General features: G+C 41.2%; 2 protein-coding genes and 2 long non-coding RNA genes across 4 annotated transcripts in view; 2 read left to right on the plus strand and 2 right to left on the minus strand.

The window, feature by feature from the left end:
• LOC127609428 (uncharacterized) overlaps window positions 1–27901 on the minus strand; it is a 353255-nt gene that overhangs the window by 261840 nt on the left and 63514 nt on the right. The gene's annotated exons all lie outside the window — the stretch shown is intronic.
• Window positions 1–27901, minus strand: part of LOC127609416 (late histone H2A.2.2-like) — a 155267-nt gene that overhangs the window by 58604 nt on the left and 68762 nt on the right. The window lies entirely within an intron of this gene.
• ptgir (prostaglandin I2 receptor) lies at window positions 4990–27167 on the plus strand. Its single transcript, XM_052079264.1, has 4 exons — window positions 4990–5003; window positions 5042–5125; window positions 6759–7717; window positions 26185–27167. Exons 3-4 carry the CDS (start codon window positions 6884–6886, stop codon window positions 26485–26487), a joined length of 1137 nt encoding a protein of 378 aa, XP_051935224.1. The 5' UTR covers window positions 4990–5003; window positions 5042–5125; window positions 6759–6883; the 3' UTR covers window positions 26488–27167.
• LOC127609429 (uncharacterized) lies at window positions 18435–20733 on the plus strand. Its single transcript, XR_007964562.1, has 2 exons — window positions 18435–19279; window positions 19312–20733. It is a non-coding gene; the product is annotated as an uncharacterized LOC127609429 (long non-coding RNA).

The raw sequence follows: 27901 nt of genomic DNA on the forward strand, positions 1-27901 counted from the left end.
GCCAAATTGTTCCTGTTTTTCAGCACACGACTGATCTTCGTGATTCATGAAGAATGCACTTTAATTAATCCACTGTCACATGAAGGTTGATCGCCTACACTGACCACGTTCTGGCATGAGTGCAGTCAATCAGAATGAAACAAGACACCTTCGAGAAACACAAAAAACACATTTCCCCAACTCTCAGTTCACTTTGTTTGAAATGAACGGAAAGAAAAGAAGTATCACACACCCACTCCCAAATTGTGTTTTTTAAAATATTTTCCTATTAAACTAAATTGTACCACTTTAAGGGTTAATAAAAATCGGTCCTTTTTGGCACAATTTATCCTCCTTTAAGGAGTTGTGTCAGTAATATGGACCCTTTTTAGCCAAGCGCATCTTCAGATTCCATTAGGGTTGAATAACTTCAAATTGAATCAGCACTGGTTAATTCCATTTGTATCGTTTTAGTCTGTCAATTGTCTGCAGCAAGGGGGAAGTCCTGGCTGTCTCTGGGTAATTTCCACACTACCACTCTGGCACTGTGTGGGTTGTGCTCATCAAAACATTTTCACGCCAACTATGTTGAGGTCATATGTCAATCAACACTGATTCAAGATCTTTGAACATTAAAACAAAACAAAACAAAGCCAGTGTCAAATTTTCCATCTGTCAATTTTCTACACTGCTTTTGTGGCCAGCTGCATTGTTTTATGTGGCCCGCTAAAGCAAATGAATTTTGTGTACTTCATGCCTCTTGCTACATGTTTTTTTTAAATGTGGTGGAAACTCTACCAAGATTCAACATTTTCTTCAATTTTGTTACTGTTATTACAAGTGTTCTGCCCCCCGCCCCTCGACCCCCACCAAAGCCCATTATAACAAACTGAACAATATTTACGTTGAATTGTCAATTTTTTTCTTCTGATTTCAAATTCAATTCGTTGTTTAACAATATACAATAACAATAAAGTGCAAGCTCAACATACATGACACTTTTAACACTACTGGGTTAAAAGTAACCCAATTGGGTGAAATGGCGAACTCATTGTTCAGTCCAATAGGGACAAAACCAATGCTGGGTTATTCTATCCAGTGCATTGGGTTGATGATTTGACTCGGCACAAAGGGCCAAAATTTTGACCCATACTGATGAGTTAAAGCTACAAAAGGAATGGGTTACCAGATTATCAGTATTGCTGTGGTTAAAAATAAAGCCAACATTCTCACATGGCAACTTTCCCCTGTCAAGGGTAGCCACTGCGAATTTTGTGTAATACATTATATGTACCGCATATATGGCTCGGTGGCGGTCGATTGTATCTTGCTTTATTGATGAAAATCTATTTTTTTTTTCTTTTGAAAACTCACATGATACAACATAGCACAATTGATTTGCCTTCACATCTGCAACGCTGCGACACCACTCACTTGCGATTCGGATGTTGACATGTGGTCAACCACGAAAACTAGATGCAGGACCCTGCATGCTGATTATATAACCCTTTCAGGGACAGCGTTTACTCCAGTGGACAGCTACCCATGATATGAGGTTACAGGGTGTATGAAAGGGTTAACAGTTCGATTGGCCACAGGGTCGGTGTGCGGCGGGCCTATTCTTCAACATGTCAGAATGTGGCCGGAGGCTGGAGCACCTAGAGAAAACACAAGCACGTAAACGGAATGGAATAAAAATGAAAAAAATATATAATAATAATAAAATTCACTGAAACTGCATCTTAAGTTTATAAAACAAACTACAATTGCTGTGAAAAGGTCCTTAATTGATTTCATACATGAGCTCTCGGGTTCTTTTTCAATGTATTTGGTCCTGCGGTGCATCCACAGCTACAGAGGAAAGAAGGTCAAGAGGTCAAACAGTTTTCTCCCCAAAAATAGTTAAAACTATCCGAAAAAAAGAGTCTAAACTAAATTAATGGTAAATATAATGAACAAATCTAAAAAGATTGCTACCATGGAACAGAACATGAAAATTCCACACCGGAAGGCCAGACTTGAGATTCGTGAATCTAAGCACTGCGAATATGCTTACCACTGTGCTTGCAAATATAAAAATCAAATGTACTAAGAAACTGCCAACTGTAGTGCGAAGATCAGTACTTGTTGAACTTTTACCATAAGCCTAACACAAATACCGCAAAGTGATATGTTCTAGTTGAGGAAAGGATTTTGACAGTGTTTGGAATTTCAGGCAGTCATCGGTTAACCCAAAATATGGATTTCCATGAACTAAGAAAGTTCAAAAGCAAATTCAAGGTTCTCAATGACCAGCAGCTGGAGGTTTCCATGGGGATGCAAAATGTCGAGCGGAACAATACGACAGTGGCGCAATTTTCAAGACTACTTAAAAAGAATTCTTTTATTTGATTTCTAACTCTTTGCAAGCACTGCTTTCAATCCCCTGACCAATGTTAATTGTTTTCCCCCTTTTATGACTTCTCCCCATGAAATGATATGTTGTTGTTTTTATCATAAAATAAAAACGCGAACAGTACTGATCTTTTATGTTTCAGCCTGTGATTAAAAGCTGATGTTTTTATGTCGTAACAAAGCCCGCACGCTGTCCCGGGGCAATGACTAGGAGCCGCAATTCCCGGCTGCCACTTGCTTAGATTTTGTTCTATGGTAAACAACACTGACCTTCCAGTAAAATTCATACGAGGGGGTTCAAAAGTTGTTGACTTACAGGTTCCTAGTCCGTCGAGACACACTTTCCCTCTCTCCTTGGGATTTACTGCACTGGCTTCTGTTCGATCTGTCTTTCAAATATGCCATTTAGGCCAAGACATTAGATTTGTTAAATCCGTTTCCTGTCGGTGAAAGTGGACACTTTACCTCTTAACCGCATCCTTTTAGTGTCTGCTTGTTTGTATAAGGTTACCATCTGCCATTGTAATATAGAATGGGAACTTAGACCCACTTTAGATGCAAATAGGTCATATGTGTTTTGAGAATGTGTCTCAACATGCGTGTACAGACTGAGCCAGACGCTCATCCACAACCTGGGAAAATCCACATGGTAATACGAACATTTTTCAACCCACACATCCCACCAATATCCTCGTTGTACTGCAAGACTTGAATGTTCATGTGGCGTCTGCAGTTTAGGAAGCAACCTGATCCTGATTAAGCAAACATTGGCACTGTCCTGTTCTAATTGTGTTTTTGGCCAATTACGCAAACACAGACGGCAACGGGAAATGAGGCAAAATGCGATTAGTTCCAATCATTTCTATTCATGTTTTATTTAGTTTTTTTTTCCTGACGAGTTCTCCCTCCTCCTGCGCTTGTATTTGCTTGTCGTAAAAAGCAAACAATAAAGGGAGCACGTGAATGGACATGCTTCATAGGAATGCAATCTTTTGCTTTACATTCTAAATAAACGCCAAGTGTTGAATTTACACTCTTGTCACTTCTTTTTATGATCAATTAAAACACTACCTTCAGATACGAGTGACCCGTCATTCATGAGTCGTAAACTGAGGAAGTTTTTTTTCGCTTTCATTCGCAAACAAAATGATTGAAATTTCCAAAGCCAATTAAACAGTGATTATTGAAAACAACTGTGCAATTTTGCATTGAAGTATTGTCGCTTTGTGATAATAAAAGAAGTAAAATGCCATAGGCAGGCTAACAAATCCTTATTTTGCGGCATTACAACACTTGGTCATGAATATTGCAGTTTAGTGAGCCACTTAGAGTAGTTGTCAAAAGTCTCTTCTTTTGTCTTGTCTCACAAACCAGCTGGAGTTGAAATTAAGTGATCATGATGCACACGCTGTTTAATTCTTTACATTCTATTTAATTATGTTATTACCAAGTGTTATTTTCCTTATCAAAAAAAAAACAAAACCTTGTGGCCACCATTTACAGTACTGACAGCAAACTGAACCAATCAACGGCAAATAAAATGGCACGATGTAGTAAATTAAGGTTTTGGATATGAGTGCACTCTATTTCTCGAAACCCGGACTCTGGATGGTATGACAAACAATGAGTTACAGAGGTTTTCCAGCATGCATGTGCACGTGGGCTGGTTTCAGTCAAACCTTCAAGGATGATTGTTTTTTTTTGTGTGTGTGTACCAATCTGGCCCTGGTTGCAGGGTAACCATGCAAGCTAATTACTAGTGAGTTAGCTTCTGGAAACCAAGAAGTTTGGATGCTTCCTTGTCATGGTAAGCTAGAACAGCAAATCTTAAACTGAATTTCCCTTGGAGGTTATTTGCAATAAATTCTACTTTAGCATTGAAAACATTGACCCCCTCACTCCTTCCTATTGTAGTTTCTGATATGATTGCAATGTATCATCACTTGAATCTGACATCAGTGCACGAATATATATGAATATATATATATTTTTTAAAACAAGGGAAGGCAAAGAAGCTTAATTTGTTTAGTGCATACATGAGGTAACTCAATGTGCTTCACATAATTGAATGTTTGGTTACAAACAAAAGAGTAAGACATTTAACCTCAAAGTAAAAAAAATAAATATTAGCTTACTAAAATTGCAAAAAGAAAAATGTACAGCGCAAGAAAAAGATTTGGGAAAATTTGAATTTAAAAGTGCTTTTAAAGACCGTAGTCATCGGTATGGGGTAGGAGGGAGCAGTTTTTAATCTGGATTTGAAAGCATTTACACTTTATTGTTGTAAGATGTCAACTTTTTATCTTGCCAAAATATGTCTTTGTTCTTCAAGTCCTTTTCATTTTTCTCCCTTTGGAGGATAGCCAGCTTCATTCCGATGGCATTTAGGAATGCACATGGTAGTGATGATTGAGGATTTTGAAGGGTGCTTTGGAAACATTTCCCTCCTGCCTTGTAAAATCTGAAAAATTTAGCCAAGGCAATCCGATGAAATCAAACTATTTTTATGCTTGCGTTTCACACGCTTCTCTTCCTGTTCATGGTTGTGATCTGTTTTATTTCTCCCTTGGTACAACAGTGTTGCAAATAGTAGGTGTGGTGTTCTGAGAGCAGGCGGGGTGAGAGAGCATGTAAGTGAGGAAGAGGGTGAGAGAGAGAGAGAGACCAGTCCAACAGTGGTGTTGCTGAGCGCTGCTTTCAAACTTTCAACGTGGCTCACATGTGGACCACCGGAGAACATGATCATGGGGAGGTGAGTTTTCATTTTTCTCTTTTTGTCCCCCTCTGATTCTAAGAGTTAGTTTCTGCATTATTAATAGGAACTGTGCCATTTCCTCTCTTGTCTTTCTAACATGGGTTTTACACTCAATACAGAGCAGTATGTCAAGAAAGAAATGTCCTTACAACAGGCTTACGTTCGCGCTGTCAGCTCCAAGCTTGACATTCAAAAAGCCAAGTGTGTGTGTGTTGAAAAACGAAAAGGCAAGAGTAAGGTATTTTTATTGACATTTATGCTTCTGCATTTGTTCGTGGTGTTTGTGCAATTTATGTAATATGTCTTTTGTAGAAAAGAGTTGTAATTACAACACATAAAAAATAAGCATGATATATGTTAAAGTATAGAGTACAATAATTGAGAGTATTGTAGTTTTCCGGATATATGGGCATTTGATTACAATTCTTTGTTCTACTGTGAGTAACATTTTTCATCATTCTTGATGGAGGATTTGCTTTCAGAATGTGCTGAACTCCTTTTTCCATGCCCTATTTTGAACAGCATAATGCTGACCTGAGCAGTTCTGTCATCGCAGTCAGTGGTCAACACGGATGTACTATAATTCGAGCGATGTACTTTAGAGCAGTCTTTGTCAGTCAGCCTTCATTGTGCCACATTTAACATGAGAAAAATCTCACAAAGCATCACGAAACGTATGCCTACACAAATAATGACGATCTTGTCTACTCACCAATGTACTCACTCAGTATGACATCCGGGCCCGTTTAGTTGTACACAAAGCTATTGCTGTAGTAGGAATGGCTGAGTTGACCTTCGACCAAGTTTAAGGTCATTTAATCGTTCTGTTTGTCACTATAGGTCGCTGACATAAATAGATGAACAAAGATGGGTCTCCTACTGCGGCCCGCTACTCTGCGACATATAGTGATCATTTTTATTGTTCTTGAAGATACAATAGGTTCGATATTTGATTCTCTGTATCTAGATTACAATCTGTCCAATGTGTGTTGAAGGAAGGCAAAACAGTCAAATCCATGGATGTATTATTATATAGTCTCTGTTCATGTTGCAGGAACTTGGATAATTTCCCGCCGCACATCTGTCACAGTTGCAATCAACGCCAAATTATTTAAGATTGAAGTGTGCAAGCGTTTGGACACTGTTCAGAGAAAGTTAGGAATTTTTCAGATGAAATTTCAGGATGGTTCGGCCAATTCATTTGCTGGATCAATTTGAAGTGGTATTTAAATGGTCTTCTTCATCATGCCGCTTCTATTTTTAATCACACCTAACGATACCTTGCCATTGCAAGCTGTCAGACAGGAAGTTCTCGGGGGGGGGGGGGGGGGGGAGTTGGCACTGAGGTTAGCGTGTCTCAGGGTGTCATCGACTACAGAATTGACTGAAAGTCACAGAAGGGGAGAGTCACCTGTTTTGAATTCTGCCGTTCAGCTTCTTGTTAGAGAACAGAAGAAAGACATTGACCACTCGGACTTGCATTTAAAAATGTAGTCAAATTCAATTCACCTATAAAGCTTATTGCGCATTTAACGTCCGTCATGAAATTTTGTCCGAAATCTGAACATCTTGTTGTCTTTGTGAGTAGTAAATATGTGTGATAAGGAAATGTTGTTGCTCCCGCCTCCAGAATGCTGTGGTGAGAACATTCTGACCACCCCTCGCTTCCAAATGAAACCAAGACCGCACTGTTGCCTCTTTGAACATCTGGGAGCCGTTTAGTTTCTCCCCAGTGACTCATCCACGAACACAAGCATGGCATGTGATGGGCTGTGTCCCAACATGACATGCAGCGGGAGCCTCAAGGTGGAGGGCGACAGCAAGCCGGCGACGAGCATCATCATGTTCATGGCTGGCGTGGGGGGAAACCTCCTGGCGCTCTTCATTTTGGGCGTACACCGCAAGGAGCACCGCTCCACGTCGTCCGTCTTCTCCATCCTGGTGACCGGGCTCGTCCTCACTGACCTACTGGGCACCTGTCTCCTCAGCCCCCCCGTCTTCATCTGCTACGCACGCAACGTGTCTCTCGTCGGACTGGGCGACGAGAGCCTGTGCCAGCTCTTCGGCTTTGCCATGAGCTTCTTCGGCCTGGCGCCCACCCTCATCCTGTGCACCATGGCCGTGGAGCGCTGCCTGGCTATCAGCCACCCATACTTTTACTCGGAGCACATCCGTCGAAGCTTCGCCAAGGTGGCGCTCGTCGTCATTTATCTCTTTTCCCTGGCCTTCTGCCTCCTGCCATTCGCCGGCATCGGCAAGTTTAGGCAGTACTGCCCGGGGACGTGGTGCTTCATCGACATGGATGCGACGGGGGACGCCAACGGCGAGAGGGTGCAGGCCTTCTCGCTGACGTACTCCTCTCTCATGGCGCTGATCATCCTGGCCGTGTTCGCGTGCAACGGCTCGGTGATCGCCAGCCTCTGCCAGATGCACCGCAGCCAGTTGATGCGGCGAGGCTCGGCCGGCTCCACGGCCAGGAAGAGGAAGCTGAGCCTGGCCTTGTTCGGATGGGGCGAGGAGGAAATGGATCACCTGGTGCTACTGGCACTCATCACGGTCATCTTCGCCATCTGCTCGCTACCGCTCACAGTGAGTACATAATCTATTTTCTGTGTGTGTGTGTGTGTGTGTGTGCGCGTGTGTGCGCGTGTGTGCGCGCGTATGCGTGTGTGTGGGCACTTGCCACTGCGTGAATGTTCACATTTTCAACACAAAGCAAGTATTGGTTTAAATTTGTCAAGGGAATTCAAGAAAGAGGTTTTCGATGAATGCACTGCTTTGTGTCAACTCCAGTTGAAAACACAGAAAGTAGAAGTACAGGTTCAGTAAACAAAAAAATGTCAAAAAGACTTTGGTCCAACTCCTTTATTTCAGTCAAAGTAAAAAGGTTGAGGGCGGCCCGGTATTTGAGTTGTTTGCGCGTTGACCTCACAGTGCAGAGGTAGCCGGTTCGATTCCAGCTTCGGACTTCCTGTGTGGAGTTTGCATGTTCTCCGTCCTGCCTGTGTGGGTTTTCTCCGGGTACTCCGGTTTGCTCCCACATTCCAAAACCATGCATGGCAGGCTGATTGAACACTCAAAATTGTCTCTAGGTGTGAGTGTGAGCGCCGATGGTTGTTGGTCTTTGTGTGCCCTGCCATTGGTTGGCAAGCGGTTCAGGGTATCCCCCGTCTACTGCCCAAAGACAGCTGGGATAAGCTGCAGCACCCCCCTTGTGAGGATAAAGCGGATCAGGAAATGGATGGATGGATGGATAAAAAGGTACAAACACTAAGTTGTCGTGACTTTTGGTGGGTTAGCTACAATCAGTCACTCCTCATTTGTTTGGCACAGCTTTTGCAGCACCCAATAAGACCTGCACAGCTTGAAACGTACTCGGGTAAATGGTACAGAATATGCATTTTACTGGCAATTACGTACACTTCTTGAAAAAAAAATTGACCGTACCTGTATATGCCTCGTCAAATTTAGTTGTGCATTTTTTTTTGTAAATGCCAGTAGCTGCTGGTGTTTCCACAAATGACTCATTCACCGGGAACCTTGCGTCTCTGCATCTGTTGCATCATCGTCGTTAATGATCCCGCGTTCACGTTCTTCCATGTCACTGCTGCCACGTCAAAGCCCGGTTTTTCCACCTTATAACCGTCTCATAACTCTTTCATGCATCCTGTAAGCCGAGGGTGGAATTGAAAGGCTGTAAGGCATGACAGATAACCTCAGTCTGTCAGTAGAGCAAAGCAGTGACCTCAGCCTGGAGGCGGTGCGGTGCAGTCGAAGCTCTGAATTGGCCATCGTGGACAACAACACGCTCGGGTGTCCAAATCTGTGCTCAAGACAGAGCGGTCGCCATGTCACATAACTGCATCCACAAGGGCACTCGCCAACATCGACTGGTAGAGCATCTTTTTGCAAATGTTAAAATAAAAAAGGCCAGTTGTCCGGGGAAATACAAGTAACTCTGTCTTTTCCTGCAAAGGACGTCGGTGTTGGTAGTCCCAGTCCAGCCTTTCATCCAGATGCAAACCCAGGTCAATCTGTGCAATCTCCACACTGACAACATTTATGCCATCGGGTTCAGGGTGAGGTCTGGGCCTGGTGAGTTCCATCACGATTTCCCTGGTCTTGGTGGTGTTTAGTTGTAGGTGGTTGGAGTTGCACAGTTTGACAAAGAAGAGCAAAAAGGTGTGCCTGAAGAATGTTGCCGCCTTCACCGCACTGGCACGTTTTATATATATATATATATATATATATATATATATAATATGTGTGTGTGTGTGTGTGTGTGTGTGTGTGTGTGTGTGTGTCCATTAAAAAGTAAACCCAGGGAGGACAAGTCGATCAGGTTTATCACCATCTCGTCCTTGCCGCAAAACACAAGCCAGTACATAACTAGCACAGGAAAAGTAAATTTGATTAATCCAAATGTCATTCAAGGCTGTGATTGCTGAGGTTTATCGTCAGGTCTTATACGGGAATCATTACAAGTGCTCAAACTTGCTCCTCGTTGCTCACCCAAAGTCTCATGTTCTGCTTGTGGTAAAGACTGAGGCCGACTACCGAACATGAGATCATACATATCAAGTCACTGAGAGGCCGATTTGAGGGAAACACTGTGACATCACCGTGGACATGGGCCTGTGATGTTCCAAAGTGGTTCCGTTTGCTTGGCTTGCTTCACGGCATGAGCCTGATCCTGACGTCCGAGACTTGTTTTGTACACTGTACTACTCACGTAGATGGCGGCGAGGAAACGTGTCCACGCCAGCTGCAACCTCATAACCAACACGAAATAGGTTCACACTATTGCAAACAGATGTGTGAGAAAACGGCTGATTGCACTTGATGCATGATTCTGCAAGCAGGGACCGCAATGGTTATTCATGTATCTGAACTGGAGCACATTACTCAAATAGTTTCCTGCAGGAATGAGTCATGTTATTTTTGGGATGAAATCCACGATATTTTGCATCCCATGAGAGTGCATTGGATGTGTTACAGAAATACGCAAGAGCTGTGCAGAAAGTTTGGTCGACCTGCACCAATAAAAACAAAAGCACAAGTGAGCGCATGACCACAGGATTTTTTTTTTTTTTTACCAGCGGAACTGGTTCTCTTGCATTTACTGATGATGTGACTGCTGACAAAAGCAGCAGGGCGAATGCTGAGGTGTTTAAAAAAAAAACTATATAATATGTTTTTAACTTGCATACATACATCAACATTCTCTGTGTGGACAGTTCAGCATCATTTTGTCTTTGCTCGAAGCTCTGTCCCGGCATGACATACCGGTTTCATCAATCTCGGCATGGCAGGCAATTTTTGGTTCGACTTTGCAAACAACTGATTCTGAACTATGAAACAATACTTACGATGTGTCTCTTATTTACCGTAATTTCCAGACTATAGAGCGCACCTGATGATAAGCCACACGGACTACATTTTTCAAGAAAAAAACATTTTGTACACACACAAGCCGCAGCTGTCTATAAGCCGCAGGTCCCCATATTGTAACATGAGATATTTGCAAAGAAAGATGGTACACAGAAAGAGGTTTCAATGTTTAATAACATACCTTAACTTTTCTTTGCATGTCACGAGGCAGCAAGACGGTAGTAATGCAGCACACACACGGCTGGTCAATCTTTAAACAGGCCGCATCATTAAAATGTGTGACAAAAGTAATGTCTTATAGTCCGGAAATTATGGTATTACAAATGAGACTTTGGTCGAGATTTTAGCAAGCATCATGCAAGTTGACATGCTTTGTTGACATTTGCTTCCGCGGGCCACATAAAATGATGTGGCGGGCCGGATCTGGGCCCCAGGCCTTGAGTTTGACACTGGTTTACTAAGTGTCGGAATCAATGATTAATATTTTTGTGATTTCAATATTAAGATAAGATAACCTTTATTTGTCCCACACTGGGGAAATTTGCAGTTTACAGCAGCAAAATTGCCCCCCCCCCCCGCCCAAAGTGTTTCATTGCACAAAATAAATATTTCAGAAAAGAACTTTATTAGTGACGATCATCACATTTGAGGCCTAATCTCCAGGCACCACAGTTTATGATGTTGTGCTGATGTTCTGTGCGGTTCCATCTGCCTTCCACCCAGCGTGGGAGCAGAGTTGGAGAAGCAATGCTTTCTTGAGATGTCTATTCCAGGAGTTCTCCTTTTGGGACTCTTATTTTTCTCAGGCTTGTCATGTTAACAGCTGGAATGTAAAATATCACCCACGCCCGATTTCTTGCATTAGACAGCATTTAAGAGATGAGACGGCTTTGACCAATGGCCGCTTAACGTTATAGTTGCCAATGGCCTATGAGAGAAGATTTGAATTGTTTGCTAAACAGGAGTGTCGTTCACGCGCAACGTTTTATGTGCCTTCAATTATGGCTTTGGAAGCCTTTTAAAACCTGTGTTGGCGATCAGGTTACAGGGAATAAAACTTTGTAGTGCTCCACTGACACTGATAATAGCAGTTAATTGCGGAATGAAATATTTTGTTCACACGCCTCATCGTGAATCTTCCTCGTTCATGTGATTGTGTATTTATTGGGCTTTCAAAACTAACCAGAAGGGACTCTAGTCAGCTTTTAAGAACTAGAGTAACAATCAACAGATAAATCAATAATGAAAACCGATTCAGGGTGTCCCCCGCCTACTGCCCGGAGACGGCTGGGATAGGCTCCAGCACCCCCCGCGACCCTAGTGAGGATCAAGCGGTTAGGAAGATGAATGAATGAATGAATCAAATCGCTCTTTCTGGAATATTGGTGATGATTACTCTATGCCATTTATCTTGAATGTGTTTTCCACCTCACCACAGTCATTATGTTGGGGACAGGTACAGACTAATTAAGCACCCAACACCACTCACACCATCAGTGTTGCTCACATGACAACCGCCTGTCAATATTAAGCTCAATAAAGTGTTATTTGAAGCATCTGGATCCAATTACATTTATAACGCCTCACCCATCTTTATTCAAGATTTGCTTGAGGAAAGTCCTCACGAGTCACACTTTGAGCTATTGTGAATCATTAAAATGGATGGAAAGTCACTCAGTGATTTTTTTTTTTTTTTTTGGTGTCACCCTGAAAGGTTTTCATTAGTGCTGCTGGTCTGTGGGTGACTTAGTCAGCATGCCAATATTGACTTCATTAGAGTGGGATGAAACAAAATTGTCCTGCGCGGGGTTGGAGTGAAAGTGTCACATAAATAGTAGCCATTCAAATGAATTGGGCTGTTATGGAAAGACGGTTGAGGTGATAAAAGAACAAATAGTGCTACATAGCAAATGTATTCCATAAAAATGTCAAATAAATCTGATTGAATGCAAATATCTTGTCTTAAAAGTTAAATACAACTGAACTCGACTCAACAACAGAAGCGCATTGCTGCTACACCGGAAAAAAGGACATTTATCATCATGTCATAATGTGATCAATTTCACATTGTAACGTGATACTCAACTGATAATAACATGATAAAGTTTACATTTTAACGTGATGAATTTCATATTGTATTGCATATTATGCTAAAATGCATCATAACGATAAAATGTGATAAATTGAATGGTTTTAGGCCGTAAACTTCACTCTATAATGTGATAAGTTTCACGTTTTAACATGTGCCACTACACCATCGGCGACCAGTAGACTTCCAAACGAACTGCGGTGGATTTAAAAAAAAAAAAGCAGGCTGCCATACCAATATGTATAATTTAAACAGCAATGCACTAAAATATGGGGATGCTATACTTTATAGAATGTACATTAAAAAAATTGCACCCAAAAAAAAATTACCCAAATGAGTAGAGAGAAAAAAAAAATCAAAAATCATGACCGCCAAAGTTTTTCTTTCTTCTCCAAAGTTAAATAGAGCTGAACTGTACACAACAAACACACTGCACTGTATTAAAAAAACAAAAAAACGTGTAAGCAACTGTAGCATTTTCCCCAATCTGACAAGAGGGTTACCACATACTCTACTTTGAGACCCGCTCCAGTTGTACGCTGTGCTGTCAAAGTAATTTAATAAGACAAAAGCCAAGAAAAACACTAACATTACAGTGAGTGAGTGGAATCTCACAATTTACGTCAGTGTGTCTGTAGATATATTCAAAATTACCGCGAGGATGCGTTCCACGTTTTTACATTTTTAAAAAATGTTGATGTGAAATATCAGGGAACAAAATGTACCGAACAAATGAGGGGAAATGACTCTCACTGCTCCTCTTCTTCATACCAGAAAGACCATAATCCACAATTCAGTCATTTGTTTAGCAGGTCCAAATTAAATAATGTCGTATTTACATAGTGGTTGCTGCTGGTTCTCCTGTTACACCAAAGGCAACACAACCTACCTGCACGATATACATCATCCTTCTTTTTGCTCAGTTGCCAAATCGTTTCAGAATATAAACGACACGAAAAAGAAGAACTTTTTTGTGACAAATATGGGGAAATGATACTTGCGTGGGCTGAAGAGCTCTTGGCATGATGCGATTGTGCAAGAGGAGGCTTCTTCGACACAGTTGCACCTCATAAATACGAATGACTTGACAGGCTAAGCACGAAGACGACGTACATAAACAGAAGCATGTGTGCATACTGCAAAGAAAAAAAATTGGTTGGAAGAACAAATATTTTGAAAAAAAAGGCATCCCTCTGTGGTTTGAGGGGCTCTCATATTATCTCTCCCAGACGAAGATGTTGTCAGCAATAGCGGACTGTGTGGAATCGCAAGTACCAGTCCCAGTTTCATGTTGACATAATCAATTTCAAATTTATGTGACAGTTGAGACACACATTCAACAAACTACGGGTAACATAAATAAACTGAGAGAATGATTTTAAACGTTTAGCATTCCATGCCGCAATGCATCCTGGGAACTGAAGAAAGGCCGAAAAGGCAAAAAAATTACAAACAACAGTGTTTTGTTTTCACAAGAACCATTGACAGTTCGTTTGAAGTGCATCAAGGTGCCATCCCTGGTCTAGATTACTAGTACTACCCATCCATCCGTCATCCGGACCGCTTACCTTCATGAGGGTCACGGGTGCGCTGGAGCGCGGGATATCCACCCTAAACTGGGTCCCAACCAATCTCAGGATTATGAATTCCACCAATTCATCTCCATTAGAGACGAAGTCATTCGCATACATTTGAAATAAAGAATTCATTCATTTATTCTTCATTCAAGAATATAGAGATGGTGTCAGCCATGATTGATTGTGTGCATTTTTTTGAGTTAATGGAAACTCTTTCACCAAGAGACGAATGAGTCACCGGGATGTTCCTGTTTGTTTCACACACAAGTAACTGTCCTAGTTTCATGTTGACAACATGCAACTTCAATTTAACATGACTACTAATGAAGACAGACCCGTATTCAACAAACTACGGGTAACATAAACACACGTAGACCATATTGATCAGCTCCCTTATGATGGAAAAAGTTCAGCATTGCATGCCGCAATGCATCCTTGGAGCCGAAGCGTGGCTTTAAAATACAACAGTACACCTTTTTCTAATGGTTTTCACAAGAAGTGTTGACTATTTGTAAATATATTGTGTTATTTTTCTCATCTGAAATAGATTTATGCCATCTGCAAGGGCTTGGGCATGACTTAGGTTATGTTATAAAAGGTTACCTTTGTTTCCCGCACTTTTGTTGTCCTGCAGCTGCTGCCTACCTATTTAACACGCATGCACACACACACACACAAAACACAAAGGCTTCCATGGTAGGAAAGCTGATTCTCCTAACGTGTTCTAAACATTAGGAATGCCTCTTCTTTGTGGAAAGACATTTAAGCTTCCATTCAACATACACACATCTCATGTTTGCCAAGAGCATGAAGATGGCTGCATCGACCTGCAGATACGCTTACCTTCAATTTGTCCATTTACCGTATTGACTTCAAGAACAAATGGTTCGTGTAATGAGGTTAGGAGGCACCCGGGCTTCCATTAAATGGCGATGAAAGGCTGTGCAGGACATTTTTAATGATGAGTGAAGAGCAAAGACGGCAATCTAGAAAGCACACTGAGTGTGTGTGCTGTGGATTTGCTTTGTTGAAGCAAATGTGACCTCCAGAGACCATCTTTCAAACAATGTCCCTGGTAAACTCGCTTGTGGTAAATTCAGTTGAATCTTTGTTGTTGCCATTGGTGACCTGGGTCACTTACTACAGTGGTGCCTTGAGATGAAAATATACCAGTACAATTCATCTTTCCCCATAGTAATAGATGGATAGGATTTAATCCGTTCCAGGCTCAGCAGTTAAACAGCCCCAAATGCCAGTGGGGTGAGGCAGGATTTACAGTATGTATGAATGTATGTATGGATGGATAGAAAAGTATCAATAGACTTTGTGGACACCCTGTACATTATCTCTCATTATAAGGCAGAGGGATTGCACACCACTGTAGACCACAACAATATGCATGTTATTCATTATTGAATAGTAGTAGAAGAATAGAATATAAGAAAGTGTGAACTAGAGCTAAATTTTACACGGTTTGTGCTTTTTGCTCAATTAGCTAGCTAGCTAGCTAACAAACTAGCATGCTTGCTAGATCGATAGATACAGTAGCTCGATCTATTTAGATGGACAGACAGCTGCTCCTCTCCCCTGGTGCTGTGCAGTGGATGCTCTGGATTGTCTATGACTTCACCTAAGACATCTGGCCAAAATAAAACCTCTCCTCTCTCATGAACACTTTGAGACAGTAATTCATGCCTTTGTCACATCCCGGCTCGATTACTGCAATGCCCTTTACTTTGGAGTCAGCCAGTCCTCCATTAAGCGCCTTCAGCTGGTCCAGAATGCCGCTGCTCGCCTCTTGACTGGTACTCGTAAGAGGGAGCACATAACTCCTACTCTGGCATCCCTTCATTGGATCCCCATTCCTTTTAGAGTTATTTTCAAGATCCTCCTCTTTGTTTTCAAATCTCTAAATAATCTCGTGCCACCTTACCTCTCTGAGCTCATCCGCCCCTACACACCTGCCCGGCGCCTCAGGTCTATGGACCAGACAAGTTCTTGAAGTACCAAGAACTAAACTGAGGCTCAGAGGGGATTGAACCTTTCTGTTGCTGGTCCCTCTCTCTGGAATAACCTCGCACTGAACATTCGGCAAGCCTCCTCGCTGCCCATCATCAAAACCCTCCTCAAAACTCACCTGTATTCTTTGGCATTCGACTCAGCATGACTTAGATTTGTTCTTGGTTTTACTGTTTGGTGCTTTCTACCGTCTTTATCACTGATTTGTTTAACTGTTTATTGTATATGTTAAATTGCTCCATATACAGCACTTTGTATGCAGCGATGGCTGTTTGAAAGTGCAAATACAGTTGACTTGACTTGACTTGTTCGGCAACCTACTGAGAGCCAAATAACTGCCACCAAATAAAAAACGTTAAACACACAATGTGCGACTGGAAAGACTCCCAATTACGTCGGCGACGTCAATCAAAGTCTGTGTTGAAAGGGCCACATGAGCTCACTGCTTATGAGCATCGTGCAAAACTTCAAATTGTCTTGTGTTGTTTGATGTGAAGCGTCCATTTTCCCTCTGCTGCCAGTCATTTTGTTGGCACAATGTGTGCTACCCAGCTGTGCCCTCAACAGTGTGTTTTATGTTCAGTCTATTCAGATCCTTATCGTTGACATCATTTTTCAATGCGGCTCATGCTCTTGCTTGCCTTCTTCCCCCACTGAAGTCTCCCTGTGTCAACCCTGCACGTCAAACTTGTAATAGTTGCACACAAGAATATCGACATTTATTTGGATTCAATGTCCAGTTCGCATGCTTCTTGTACGAGTTTGTTTGAGTGAATCCAGCTTTGCATGCCATTCACATATTCCAAGGCATGTACTGTATGTAATGAATGCCTTAAAATATAATGTAGGTCAGAAACTGTTTTGACTCAAACTTGACATTTCTGCATTCAAAATGAGTCAACAGAAGTTGAGTCATTTTTCTTTTAAATTTCAACCCAACATGGACAGGATGTAGGCCGTTTATCTCCACACGATCTGGGTGTTGCTTTCTGATGAAATGATTGCGATATGTCAATGTCAAATGATACCCTCCCCTCCAACCTCCCGCCCCAAAAGGAAGCATTCACTATTCCTAAATATGTCATAGTTTATTTTAAAATTAAGCTACTTGACTTTTTGTTTTATAAGGTCCTTATAGTCACTTCAATCCCACTTTGTCTGTGACTTGATTCATGCCTGACAAAAAGGTAATAGTCAACTTCTATGCCTCTATTTAAAAGATTTATCTCCATCTCATCTGCAAATAGAATTGAATTACATTGCCCAACTAATTAAACATCATTGAATGTGTTGGTTTTGGGGCCTCTGCAGTAGATGAAGCAAGAGTCATCTTGAGTCAAATGACGCTGACAAAATCCCATTGGACTTTAGATACATAGTGCAAAGTATAAATCTTCCTAAGAAATCGCAATGTCTCACCAGCGGGCACCTATTTTCAAGCAGAACCTAGGCTTTATGGTTGTGAGCGTGTGAGGCTGGGAGGGGCTACCCCGTGTGGTCCTTGCGGCCTACCGAGTGTCCGTGGTTATCACGTCAGGAGTAAACATAGCAGTTTAGTTAAAGCTTTAACTACCTCCTCCACCAATCAGTAAGCAAATAATTAATTTGATTAATCATAGCGCTCAACCATTTGGTCAATTTTCCGTGGAACACAAAAAAGAAAAGCAACATGACTAAGCTGTAAGCAATTAAAAAAGAATACCTTTGTTGTTTTTCCCACTGATAGCATTTCCTGTTATTTTTCTGTTGATTAAAATTGATACCCAGAGGACAATTCTTAGCTATTGGATTTTGTAACGAGAGCAAAAACAGTTTTGTGTCCATCGGGGGCTGGCCTGTATTATCAGTTGTATGAAATTGAGCCAATAAAAAGCTGGCAGTGACATATCATGCTGAAATACAACACCCTCATGTCAAATAAAAACATGAGAAGCATAAAAATGTCCATTATGTGTTGTTGGTGTGGCACAAATGCAGTTGCCTGAGGTGCACTCATGTTTACTCCAGTGCAAGTGACGTTTGAAAATAATACTTTGTCATTGTCATTTAAGTGCAAATATAAGTTGGATGCAGAACTATTCTTCATATTAGAATTTTCAGAGAACCTTGTTGTTCGTTCCTTTTTAAAAGTCTTGTCATAAATTCCTCTTTCCTTCAAAATTCCTTCGTGAGGATAGGCGGATTAGAAAATGGATGGATGGATCACTGACCTTAAACCGAGTGAATTATTTTTTGCTCCGCGACCATAAGACGCTGGAATTTTTGCTTGCTCGATATTCAATTAAATATAGGTTGAACATGATTTGCAAATCATGGTATTCTGTTTTTATGTTTTACGCAATGTCCCAACTGCATTGGAATTGTTTTTGTAAAAGTGGAACAATTGATCTAATTGTCTCATTATTCCCAGTCTTTTGATGTCTACATTAAAAAGGGAATTGTTCTCAGTGCTCTAACAATTAAATGAGGGGAGTGTCAGTATGATTAAGTCTGTTTTGCATTACTTTTGTTTTTGCCCGAAAAAAAGTCCTTCCATCATATGAGTGACTTTTTTCTCATGAGAGTCAAAGGCATACTGGAGTTTACAACAGCTGTCTTCGGGACACCCTGAACTGGTTGCCAGCTAATTTCACAGCACACATAAACATACAACAAACAACCATTTGCGGTCACAATCACAGCAAGAGACAATTTAGAGTGTTCAATCAAACTGGAATACCCAGAAAAAACCCACACAGGCAGAAGGGGAACATGGAAAATCCACACAGCTTGGAATCCAAACCAATGACCGCTGTACTGTGAGGCAGACATGCTAAACCAGCGCACAACCGTGTCACCCCCCTGAAAAGGTCAATTTAGTCATTCATACAATAAAGAAGTAAAAACAAAAACTCAGATAATTACAACCAGGCACTGTGGAATGTTCTGTGGTTTTGAGATTATAGGCTCTGTAAACCGAAGCTAATGTTTACCAGCTACAAGAACATGAATGATAGAAATGACTTTTAACGCCTGAAATAGAGGCTATTTTCAAACTGTCCCTGAAGGCAACACTTCACATGGATAGATGGATAGGTAGGTAGGTAGGTAGGTAGGGAGGTAGGTAGATAGATATTGGCCAACAACAGCATGTAATCGAGGACTCCACTGCACCATCTCTCTGCCTGCATTAAGAATGTAATCTGGGAGGGAAAAAATCCACATTTTTCATAAATGTGCTAGTAATCTATTTACGTGTTTTTTTTTTCTCTAACTCTAATGGAATACTGTTACCGTACATTTTGTTTTGGATCTTGACTATGTAACACAGTTACATTTATTCCATTGGTGCCCAAGCCTGGCTATGGGTGAATGATAATATCAGTGGCAATTGAAATACGAGTCACCCCATTTAAGAGTTTGTTGTTGCTCTGCTATTTTATTACATTTTTTTGTTCTTTGACTTGCGAACACTGTATGGTAGCAGTGAAGTCAACTCATTTCACGACAAACAGCAGTTTGGCACATAATGAATCGTTCTTAAAAAAAGAGAGAAAAAGCTGGAAAAAAAAGAAAGAAAGATTAACAACACTAGTAAATAACATTCCAACAGGCCACGACAGAACATCCACAACAGGTTCAGATTACAACAAGTTATCCAAAAACAGTTACGCTGCCTCAGAAAGCTGCTTTCACAGTCTTTTGAATTCTCCTCGCATGACTTGTCATGGCAATTCGAGGTCGCTCATTTAGACCGAACTACCTGCATAGTTAAATACACAAATTCCTTTGGCACTGGATACAAACAGACTCTTGGGATTTAAGGGCATGTTGATTCTGCTTAATGCAAAAAAAAGACAACAACAACAAAAAAAGATTAATTATGTTGATAGCAGCCAAATCAGAACTTTAAAAAAGCCATGCCAATCTGCGTATGGAAAGAGGTTGGCAATTTGCAGTAGCGTTGCCACATCCGGTAACAAAACCACATTCACATGATCAGAAATAAATTTTTAAAAAATGTGTTTCTTGCAGGACGAGAATTGCATCTTTTTTTGGTTGTCTAGATTTTTACTCGTTTTGGCATAAAACATGCAGTATATAGAAATAAAACCAAAAGGGAAAATGAGTTTAAAAAAAAAGAAGACAGTTTTCCATATCGGCTCCCTTGAACGTTAACATTATATGTCCACATGTCTCAATGGAGCTACAGTATTGCGTTATACAATGGAGGCCAAATAGTGCAACTTCTGGTCAAAGGAAAAGTTTGCTGTTGATTACCGGTACATAATGTACACATTTTTTTTCCAGACGGTCAAACCTCGCTTCTCCCTTCTCCTTTCACTTAACCCAATTTCAGCACTAGGGGCGTTTTCACTCTCCATGCTGTCCTTTCTCTTCCTGTTTTCTGCGTTTCTGAGTGTGTGTGTATGCGTTCAGATGTGAATTTCTCTTATTCTTATTTTTCACATCGATCCATCCATCCATTTTCTCATCCGCTTATCCTCTCAAGGATCACAGGCCATCTTAATCACACAAAAAAAAAATAACGAGTGGCTCTTTGCCATTTTGGCTGAAGAAGGAAAAAGCCTCTAATGGATGCTCAGACACACTTACAATGGCAGCGTCTGAGCACATACACACACGCGCACACACGCACATGATTTGATTGATGCGGCTTTTAACGCCAAGTGAGCAAACTCAATGTAAACGCCACTGATCAATAAACAGCCAGAAACTATGTACTTACAACATAATGATTCACAAGCACTGACACTTAGCATTTTCCAAAATGCGCTTGTGTCTAAACATTATTTGAAAGTCAACCTTGTAACTACACATGATTATAGGACAACGAAATAAATGTACAAATTAAATTGGCCACTGCCACCGTTTCAAGTGCCACTGATTAAACCCAAATAAACGGCTCTAGTAGCTTTTTCATGACATTTTAATGAAAGCAATATGCTCAAAATATTATATTTATGTTGAATACATTATTTGTGGGAAACAATCTTTTTAAGAAATTTAAGAAACATTGGGAAAACTTTATAATATTCTGAGTTTTTTTAAAACTGTAAAAACATTTTTGGGGAAAGAAAACAAAAATATGAGAAGAAAGCAAATAGCTGGAAAATAGCAAATAATGGAAAATTTATCTCCTTCATCTGGGTTGCCTTTCTCCATGTTCCGAGCACTACAAAATACACTAAATGTGTATGACATCTGTTTTAACAGATAGACAGATAGTTGTCTCTGATTGAACCCAAATAAAGTTCTGATGTTCTAGTAGACTTTTTAGACATGTTTAGTCAAACAGACAGATATGATACAATCGGCACAGATGTTATAAAAAGTCTACACACCCTTGGTCAAATACAATTTTTTTTTGGTGAAAAAAATTACCGGGATAAAGAACCTTAAACTAACCAACTTGGAGAATGAAATTGCATAAGTGTGCACACCCTCATAGAATTGGCGGTGTAAAATTAAAACAGTCACTTTCAAATTTAAGTTACACCTGCCACCATTAAAAGTGCCCTCATTAAACCCAAATCAAGTTCAGATGTTCTTGTTTTTTTAAGCTTTAGGCAGAAACCTGAAGGTTTTGTGCTACCGCTTCGTTTGCTAATCTTGGTATGGTGTTCTTCTGGTGAGCAATCACTGTGGTGTGTTGCTCAGAACTTCAACCTCAATTTCATGGAACTATAACAAAATCTCCCTAAGATGTGCGACAACGTGTGGTATTTGGATCAAACCTTTGTCGAACCTTTTGCCCATAAACAGATAGATACAGAGGAGCATTAGCGACACAGCTCATGTATTGGCTCACATTCCATTGTGTTAGTTGAAGTATGCCTCTAAAAGGATCTCCGTGTCTGCACACTGTTGTAAATGATGCTCACTAAAAGGCCAGTAATGAGTGAGCGACTGCGTGCGTGTTCACGTGGTGCATAATGATTGGACAGTCAAACAGAATTAGGAAGCGGACAAGTCAGGGAAGAATCCTCTAGGGCCAGACCTGGGAAATGACAGACAGCGGAATTTGCAACGTTGCAGACGTCCATTAGCGTGCTCTATTTCTTGGAAGCTTCGGCCATCGTCACCAGCTTGCATGACATGCACGCGCAGGAACACAACAAACTTGCCGAACATGAAGTGTGCACAGATATTGTTTGAGGTGTGAGTACAATCAAAGCAGTGACTGTAATGACTCACGGCAGAAGCAGTTAGACGAAAACATTGATTAACGTGTTTGCAAATTGGACAGCGTCGCAGTGTACTGCGCGGTTGCTGTGTACAATGACATTAAGATACACTCACAGGGCGCTTCATTAGGTACACTAATCCCCTGCATGAGAGAGGAAGAACATTAGCTCCCATTTTCTGTTTAATTACGAATGTTTTTTTTAGCCGACAGATTGATTCCTAGGTGTTGTTTTTTTTTTCCCATTTAGAATATGAATTTTTAAAAGATTTCCTCTTTAGAACATATTTATTAAGGGTGCACGTCACACCAATAAAAGGCGATTTGGTCCGTATCTCGGTACATACCGGTAATACCATATACATTGGAGTTGGTTTCAATCAGTTGGGTTACGATTTTATTCAATTTTTTAGCCATTGTCCAATTGTCTTACTTTAGTTTTAACACGTTTTAAGTATAATTTTTCTCTTTGGCTTAGATAGTTTGCCGTTTATGTATTAACTTCAAATAGGTTTACATTTTTATTACCGGTACAGTATTTATTTTTAAGTGTAGTTGTAGTGAAGCTAAGGCGGCCTGGTAGTCCAGTGGTTTGCGCGTCGACCTCACAGTGCAGAGGGCGTGGGTTCGATCCTGGCTCCGGCCTCCCTGTGTGGAGTTTGTATTTTCTCCCCGGGCCTGCGTGGGTTTTCTCTGGGTACTCCGGTTTCCTCCTACATTTCCAAAAAATATGCATGGCAGGCTGATTGAACACTCGAAATTGTCCCTAGGTGTGAGTGTGAGCGTGAATGGTTGTTGGTCTGTGTGTGCCCTACGATTGGCTGGCGACAGGTTTGGGGTGTCCCGCGCCCACTGCCCGAAGACGGCTGGGATAGGCTCCAGCAACCCCAGCGACCCTTGTGAAGATAAAGTAGGTTGGAAAATGGATGGATGTAGTGAACCTTTCTGTTGACTTACTGTTTTTGAACTCTATCAGTATTTTCCTTACATGTTATTCTTATTTCATTGTTTTACTTTTTTTTTTACTTTTACCTATCCAGTAGGCAGTATGTCAAAGCAAGAGCCCCAATGTTTTTAGAATGCAATCCCATCAGAACAAGTCAGGCTTAAATTGGCTGCTTGATTGAGGGAGAATAAGTAAAAACATTCCTGCCGGACATGCAGTAATAGTTTGTGGATGTGGTGTATGTCAGGATGATAAATGAGCGTACGTGTGTGCTCAAAACAAACAAAGTACTTTCCAATTGGTCTGCTCTCCAGTATGTCTGTCCAGATGATGTCTGCCTCGTAAACTTAAGCCTCAGGCCTAACACATTCATTTTCCGGTGTTTAAAGACCATGTGACACCCCAACGCCTTGGGCAGCTGAGATTTGTGTCCTACCCTGCACCGCCTAGAGGACCATAAGAGGCCGGGTGGCCCGAATGTGCAGAGGCAAACGTTTAAGGTGGCACAGCTCATGAGGAGCTTTCTGGCAACACTTCATGATGGACGATGACACGCATTTTTAAGAAAACAAATTGCTCTTGGCAGTGGTGGCAGCTAAGCATTACACAACTATACAGTGATCGTGCGCATTACATTCCAGACCACCCGTGTAATAAGTGAGATCCATGATATAGGAAAAAACCCTGTTGAAATACTCTTTATGCATGATTGTGTAGTATTTTCCATACTTTTTTTGAAGGTCTTTCAACGGATGTTCACAATCACGCAAATACATTTCAATACATACAGTAGCTCAAGGCACTGGAATACCACAAAAATGTGTACACACAGTATAATGGCGGTTTACAGTATACAAATCCAATGATTAGTCACATTTAACTTGACGTGTCTCGCTAATCCGTCCTATCCCTTATTTCAAACTCTTCGGCATTAGATAGCGCAACAAACTTCACATCTGTTCACCATGCCATCATATTGTTTCCTCACAGTGAAATCACAGTCTGTTGTTCATTGTGTCACATTTCGAGGGCTTTTCTGCTGACAGTATTTTGCAAAATGATGGTAAATTGTTCTCAAAAATGCATCCTGAAGAGAGTGAATGCTGACAAGAAGAAGTGGATGACGTCGACTGAGCTAAAGATTGAAATGATCGAAAAACATAAATGAAATGGGCCTTTAGTCAAGGTTGCGTTATTTTTCTATTAAGTCACGCTTTTATTCGGTTTGGCTGGTTCGGCGACTTATACTGAAGTGTGACTTGTAGAAATTAAAATTAAAACCCGCACTGGCACCCAAAATTCCCCTCCATTGTGGTATGGAGAATCCGGGTCGGTTATTGCGCGTTTTAGTGCTCTAAATAGTCAATCCCTGTTAATTTAGCAAATGAAAACTTAGCGTACGTCACACATGAGTTGCCATGACTACTTCCACTTTTTCTTCTTAAACTAATTTCTTTTGGAAGTTGGCAAATACTTTTGGTCCATTAGCATTACCATGACCTTCTTTAGCATTCGCCACACAATGAATGTTTACTCTTTGTAGCACCAAAGGGCGCAATAACTGACCAGCATTCTAACTTTGGCCACAATGCGATGTGGAATTCTAATTCAGGTGAGCCATGTTAAACTAAAAAGAAAAACCTTTGCCTTAGTTAAAAGTGGAAGTTTTGAATCCAACCAGAACTCGTTAAAAAAACAAACGGCAGTTAATTTTTCCGTGTATTTTTATACAGTACATCAGTTTACAGTGCAAAATATTTAAAAAATTGTGTATTTGTAACCCAGGCTGTGAGTACTTTGGCCATCTCTGGCTGTATAGTCGTGAACCAGAGCAGCAATTTGCAACACTATTGTGACAGTGGATCGCTGTTGCTTGGGAAACTCCAGAAGTTTAACGCAACCTCAAGTCAACACAACAACTTCCTTAAAACATTAAACACACATCGGCGTTGGTGGCCTCCATTTTTTGATGCTGTGTGACACATAGATGACAACTCTCTTCCGTGGTTTCTCCACTTGTGCACACAGTGCTTCAATAGCGAGTTACCGTTGTTTTGTCCCCCCCCCCCCCCCCCCCACCAACCCCCACCCACCCACTCATCATGGGTGACCACATCCGTGTGAGTCTAGATGTGGACTCAGGGCTGAACTGGCTCCCTCTGTTTCTTCTCTGTCATCAACTAATTCATTGTGTGAAGTCCTTAGCAACAGCTAACATTTACGCCAGTACTAGGGGAAAAAAATTATCATTGAAGACTGCAGGTTACTTATTTTTTTCTGCAAAGGTTATGGGGATTTGTTGATGGAGCAGAAGATGAGGTGGGAAACTTCTTCAGGGGCCAGCTGTTGTGGGCTTTTGAAATTCCAGCTGCAGCTGTCTGCCCTAATGGCTTCTGCTTGTGGTTTTGTCCATCAGCCTGCACTTTAAGTACTAGGTATACCACAAAAACTTGTACAGGGCAGTACAAAACAGAGGTCAACATTTTACAGTTTATCAGTTAGCGTTGTTAACTTGCAAAATAAGCACTTTGACCAGTCGTCTTTTAAGCATTCATGAAGCCAACTTCACACAATTCTACCAAACAAGTGAGGCGTAATTCTAAGTCGATCAATCATAAGTCAGAATACAACAAAAATGCAAACAAATCACTTTTTATTTTCCATTCAACTAACATATAAACATGTCGATTGCACATCTTAAGCATGGAACTTATCTAGAAAATGGACAAAGAAATCAATGAAAGAAACACACATCTAAAATTCGATAAATTATTCAGCCCTATACCCTCCCTCCCCCACTGATGAAACCAAAAAATAACTGCCTCTCAATTACTCCCGTCTTTTCAGATCGCCGGCTTCATCAACGCTATCCGCCCTTTTTGCGGCGACCACGAGAACCTGACCGCCTTCCGCTTCTACGCCTTCAACCCCATCGCGGACCCTTGGGTGTTCATCATCTGCCGCAAGTCGGTCCTCCGGCATCTGCGTTCGTTGCTGAGCTGCCGCTTTGGCTGGGGGGCCGGCGTCAAGACCCAGGCTCACTGCCCTGCCATACCCTTGCCCCGGGAGGGCCACGTGATCCAGCGCAAACCTCCGGACGTGTTGCAGTGCAGCTTCTATTCAGGTGTACCCTCGTCACCCAATACGTGATGGACTTAATTTGTTGATTGTGTGTGTGTGAGTGAGACTTTCATCCTGATTGAGTCTCAACATGACCATTGATGTGACAGTACAGACTTCTGTATGAATGTTTGGGAAAGAGTTTAAGTGGTGAAATGTGTACTCTGTTGAGATGTAAAGTCTGCAATTATGTCTTTATCACTACATGGGCATGTGGATCGAAAAAGGTTCTGTAACTTCTGCAGCTACACATTGTAGTTTGTTGTGAGTGAGGCTTTCAAATGCGTATTCATGCCTCTGCTATTTTCCCTGTGTTGTGTGGTTTGCACAATCGCTTCCACTTTTAAGGTTCTTCCGTGCATGACGCCCCACCAGCCAAGTACCTGTTACGACCTGTATTGAGGATGAAAGTAAGATTTGAGTTGTAAATGGTAATGGACAGTACATTCAGTAGAACTCTAAATGTTACCAAAAAAAAAAAACGAGTACCGCAATGCAAGTATGCATTATATGTGTAATTGCTACAGATTTTGATGTGAATGTGTACATTTGTAAATATGGATGTAGAACCAGTGGATAAGTGCATTTGGAAGCACAATGAAATGAAAAACTGTTTTATGTACTATTCCCCAATAGCCTATGGTCCAAATAAAGTTTTATTTGTTGACTGTGTATGTTGTACCTCGAAAAGAGGCAACAAACTGGCGAAATTTTTTTGATTCATGATGATTGATGCCTTTTTTGCGACACGTATTGTAAAGACATCCATTTATCCATGATCTGTTTAGCTTCACAAGGGTCGCGGGCATGCTGGAGCCTATGCCACATGCCTTGCGGCAGTCGGCATGTCGTACACCCTGAACTGGTTGCCAGCCAATCGCAGATTACACATAGACAAACAACCATTCGCGCTCACACCAAAGGACAATTTAGGGTGTTCTATTATACTGCCACGCATATTTTTGGAATGTGGGAGGAAATCGGAGCACCTGGAGAAAACCCACGTAGGCACGGGGAGAACATGCAAACTCCATTGAGAAACATTTTCCACAAACAAGAACCGGAATCGAACCCTGCTCTTCTGCACTTTGAGGTGCTAACCAGACAAACACCGTGCCCCACATTTCATATTAAAGTTCTGCAACATAAGCCGAAGGTCATTTTTGTTTTGTTTTAGTATTCTCTATAGGGATGGTTCACAGTACTTAAGAAAAACAAATACAATTTGATTTTAATGTAGAGGTGCTGCTGTACCAAAATGAGTATTCTTCCCAAAGGAATGTCTTTTTGTAAATCCAATCCAAGTATTTGTGACGACTGAAGTATTTGAGGACGACTGTAAGTAGCCATTTTTTACATCTATGGCCATCTATGATAATGTTTGACTGTCCCCCCCAGACCCCAGACAATTGAGGTTTGTGGTTGGTTGTATAAACAATTGCAA

The sequence above is a fragment of the Hippocampus zosterae genome, chromosome 10 (genome assembly GCF_025434085.1).
Source record: "Hippocampus zosterae strain Florida chromosome 10, ASM2543408v3, whole genome shotgun sequence".
Taxonomy (NCBI): Eukaryota; Metazoa; Chordata; class Actinopteri; order Syngnathiformes; family Syngnathidae; genus Hippocampus; species Hippocampus zosterae.

Excerpts from the sequence above, each read along its gene's own strand:
- ptgir (XM_052079264.1), top strand. The coding sequence starts at position 6,884 with ATGGCATGTGATGGGCTGTGTCCCAACATGACATGCAGCGGGAGCCTC. Across the intron at positions 7,718-26,184 it reads TCTGCTCGCTACCGCTCACA|ATCGCCGGCTTCATCAACGC; the intron begins GTGAGTACATAA and ends CCGTCTTTTCAG.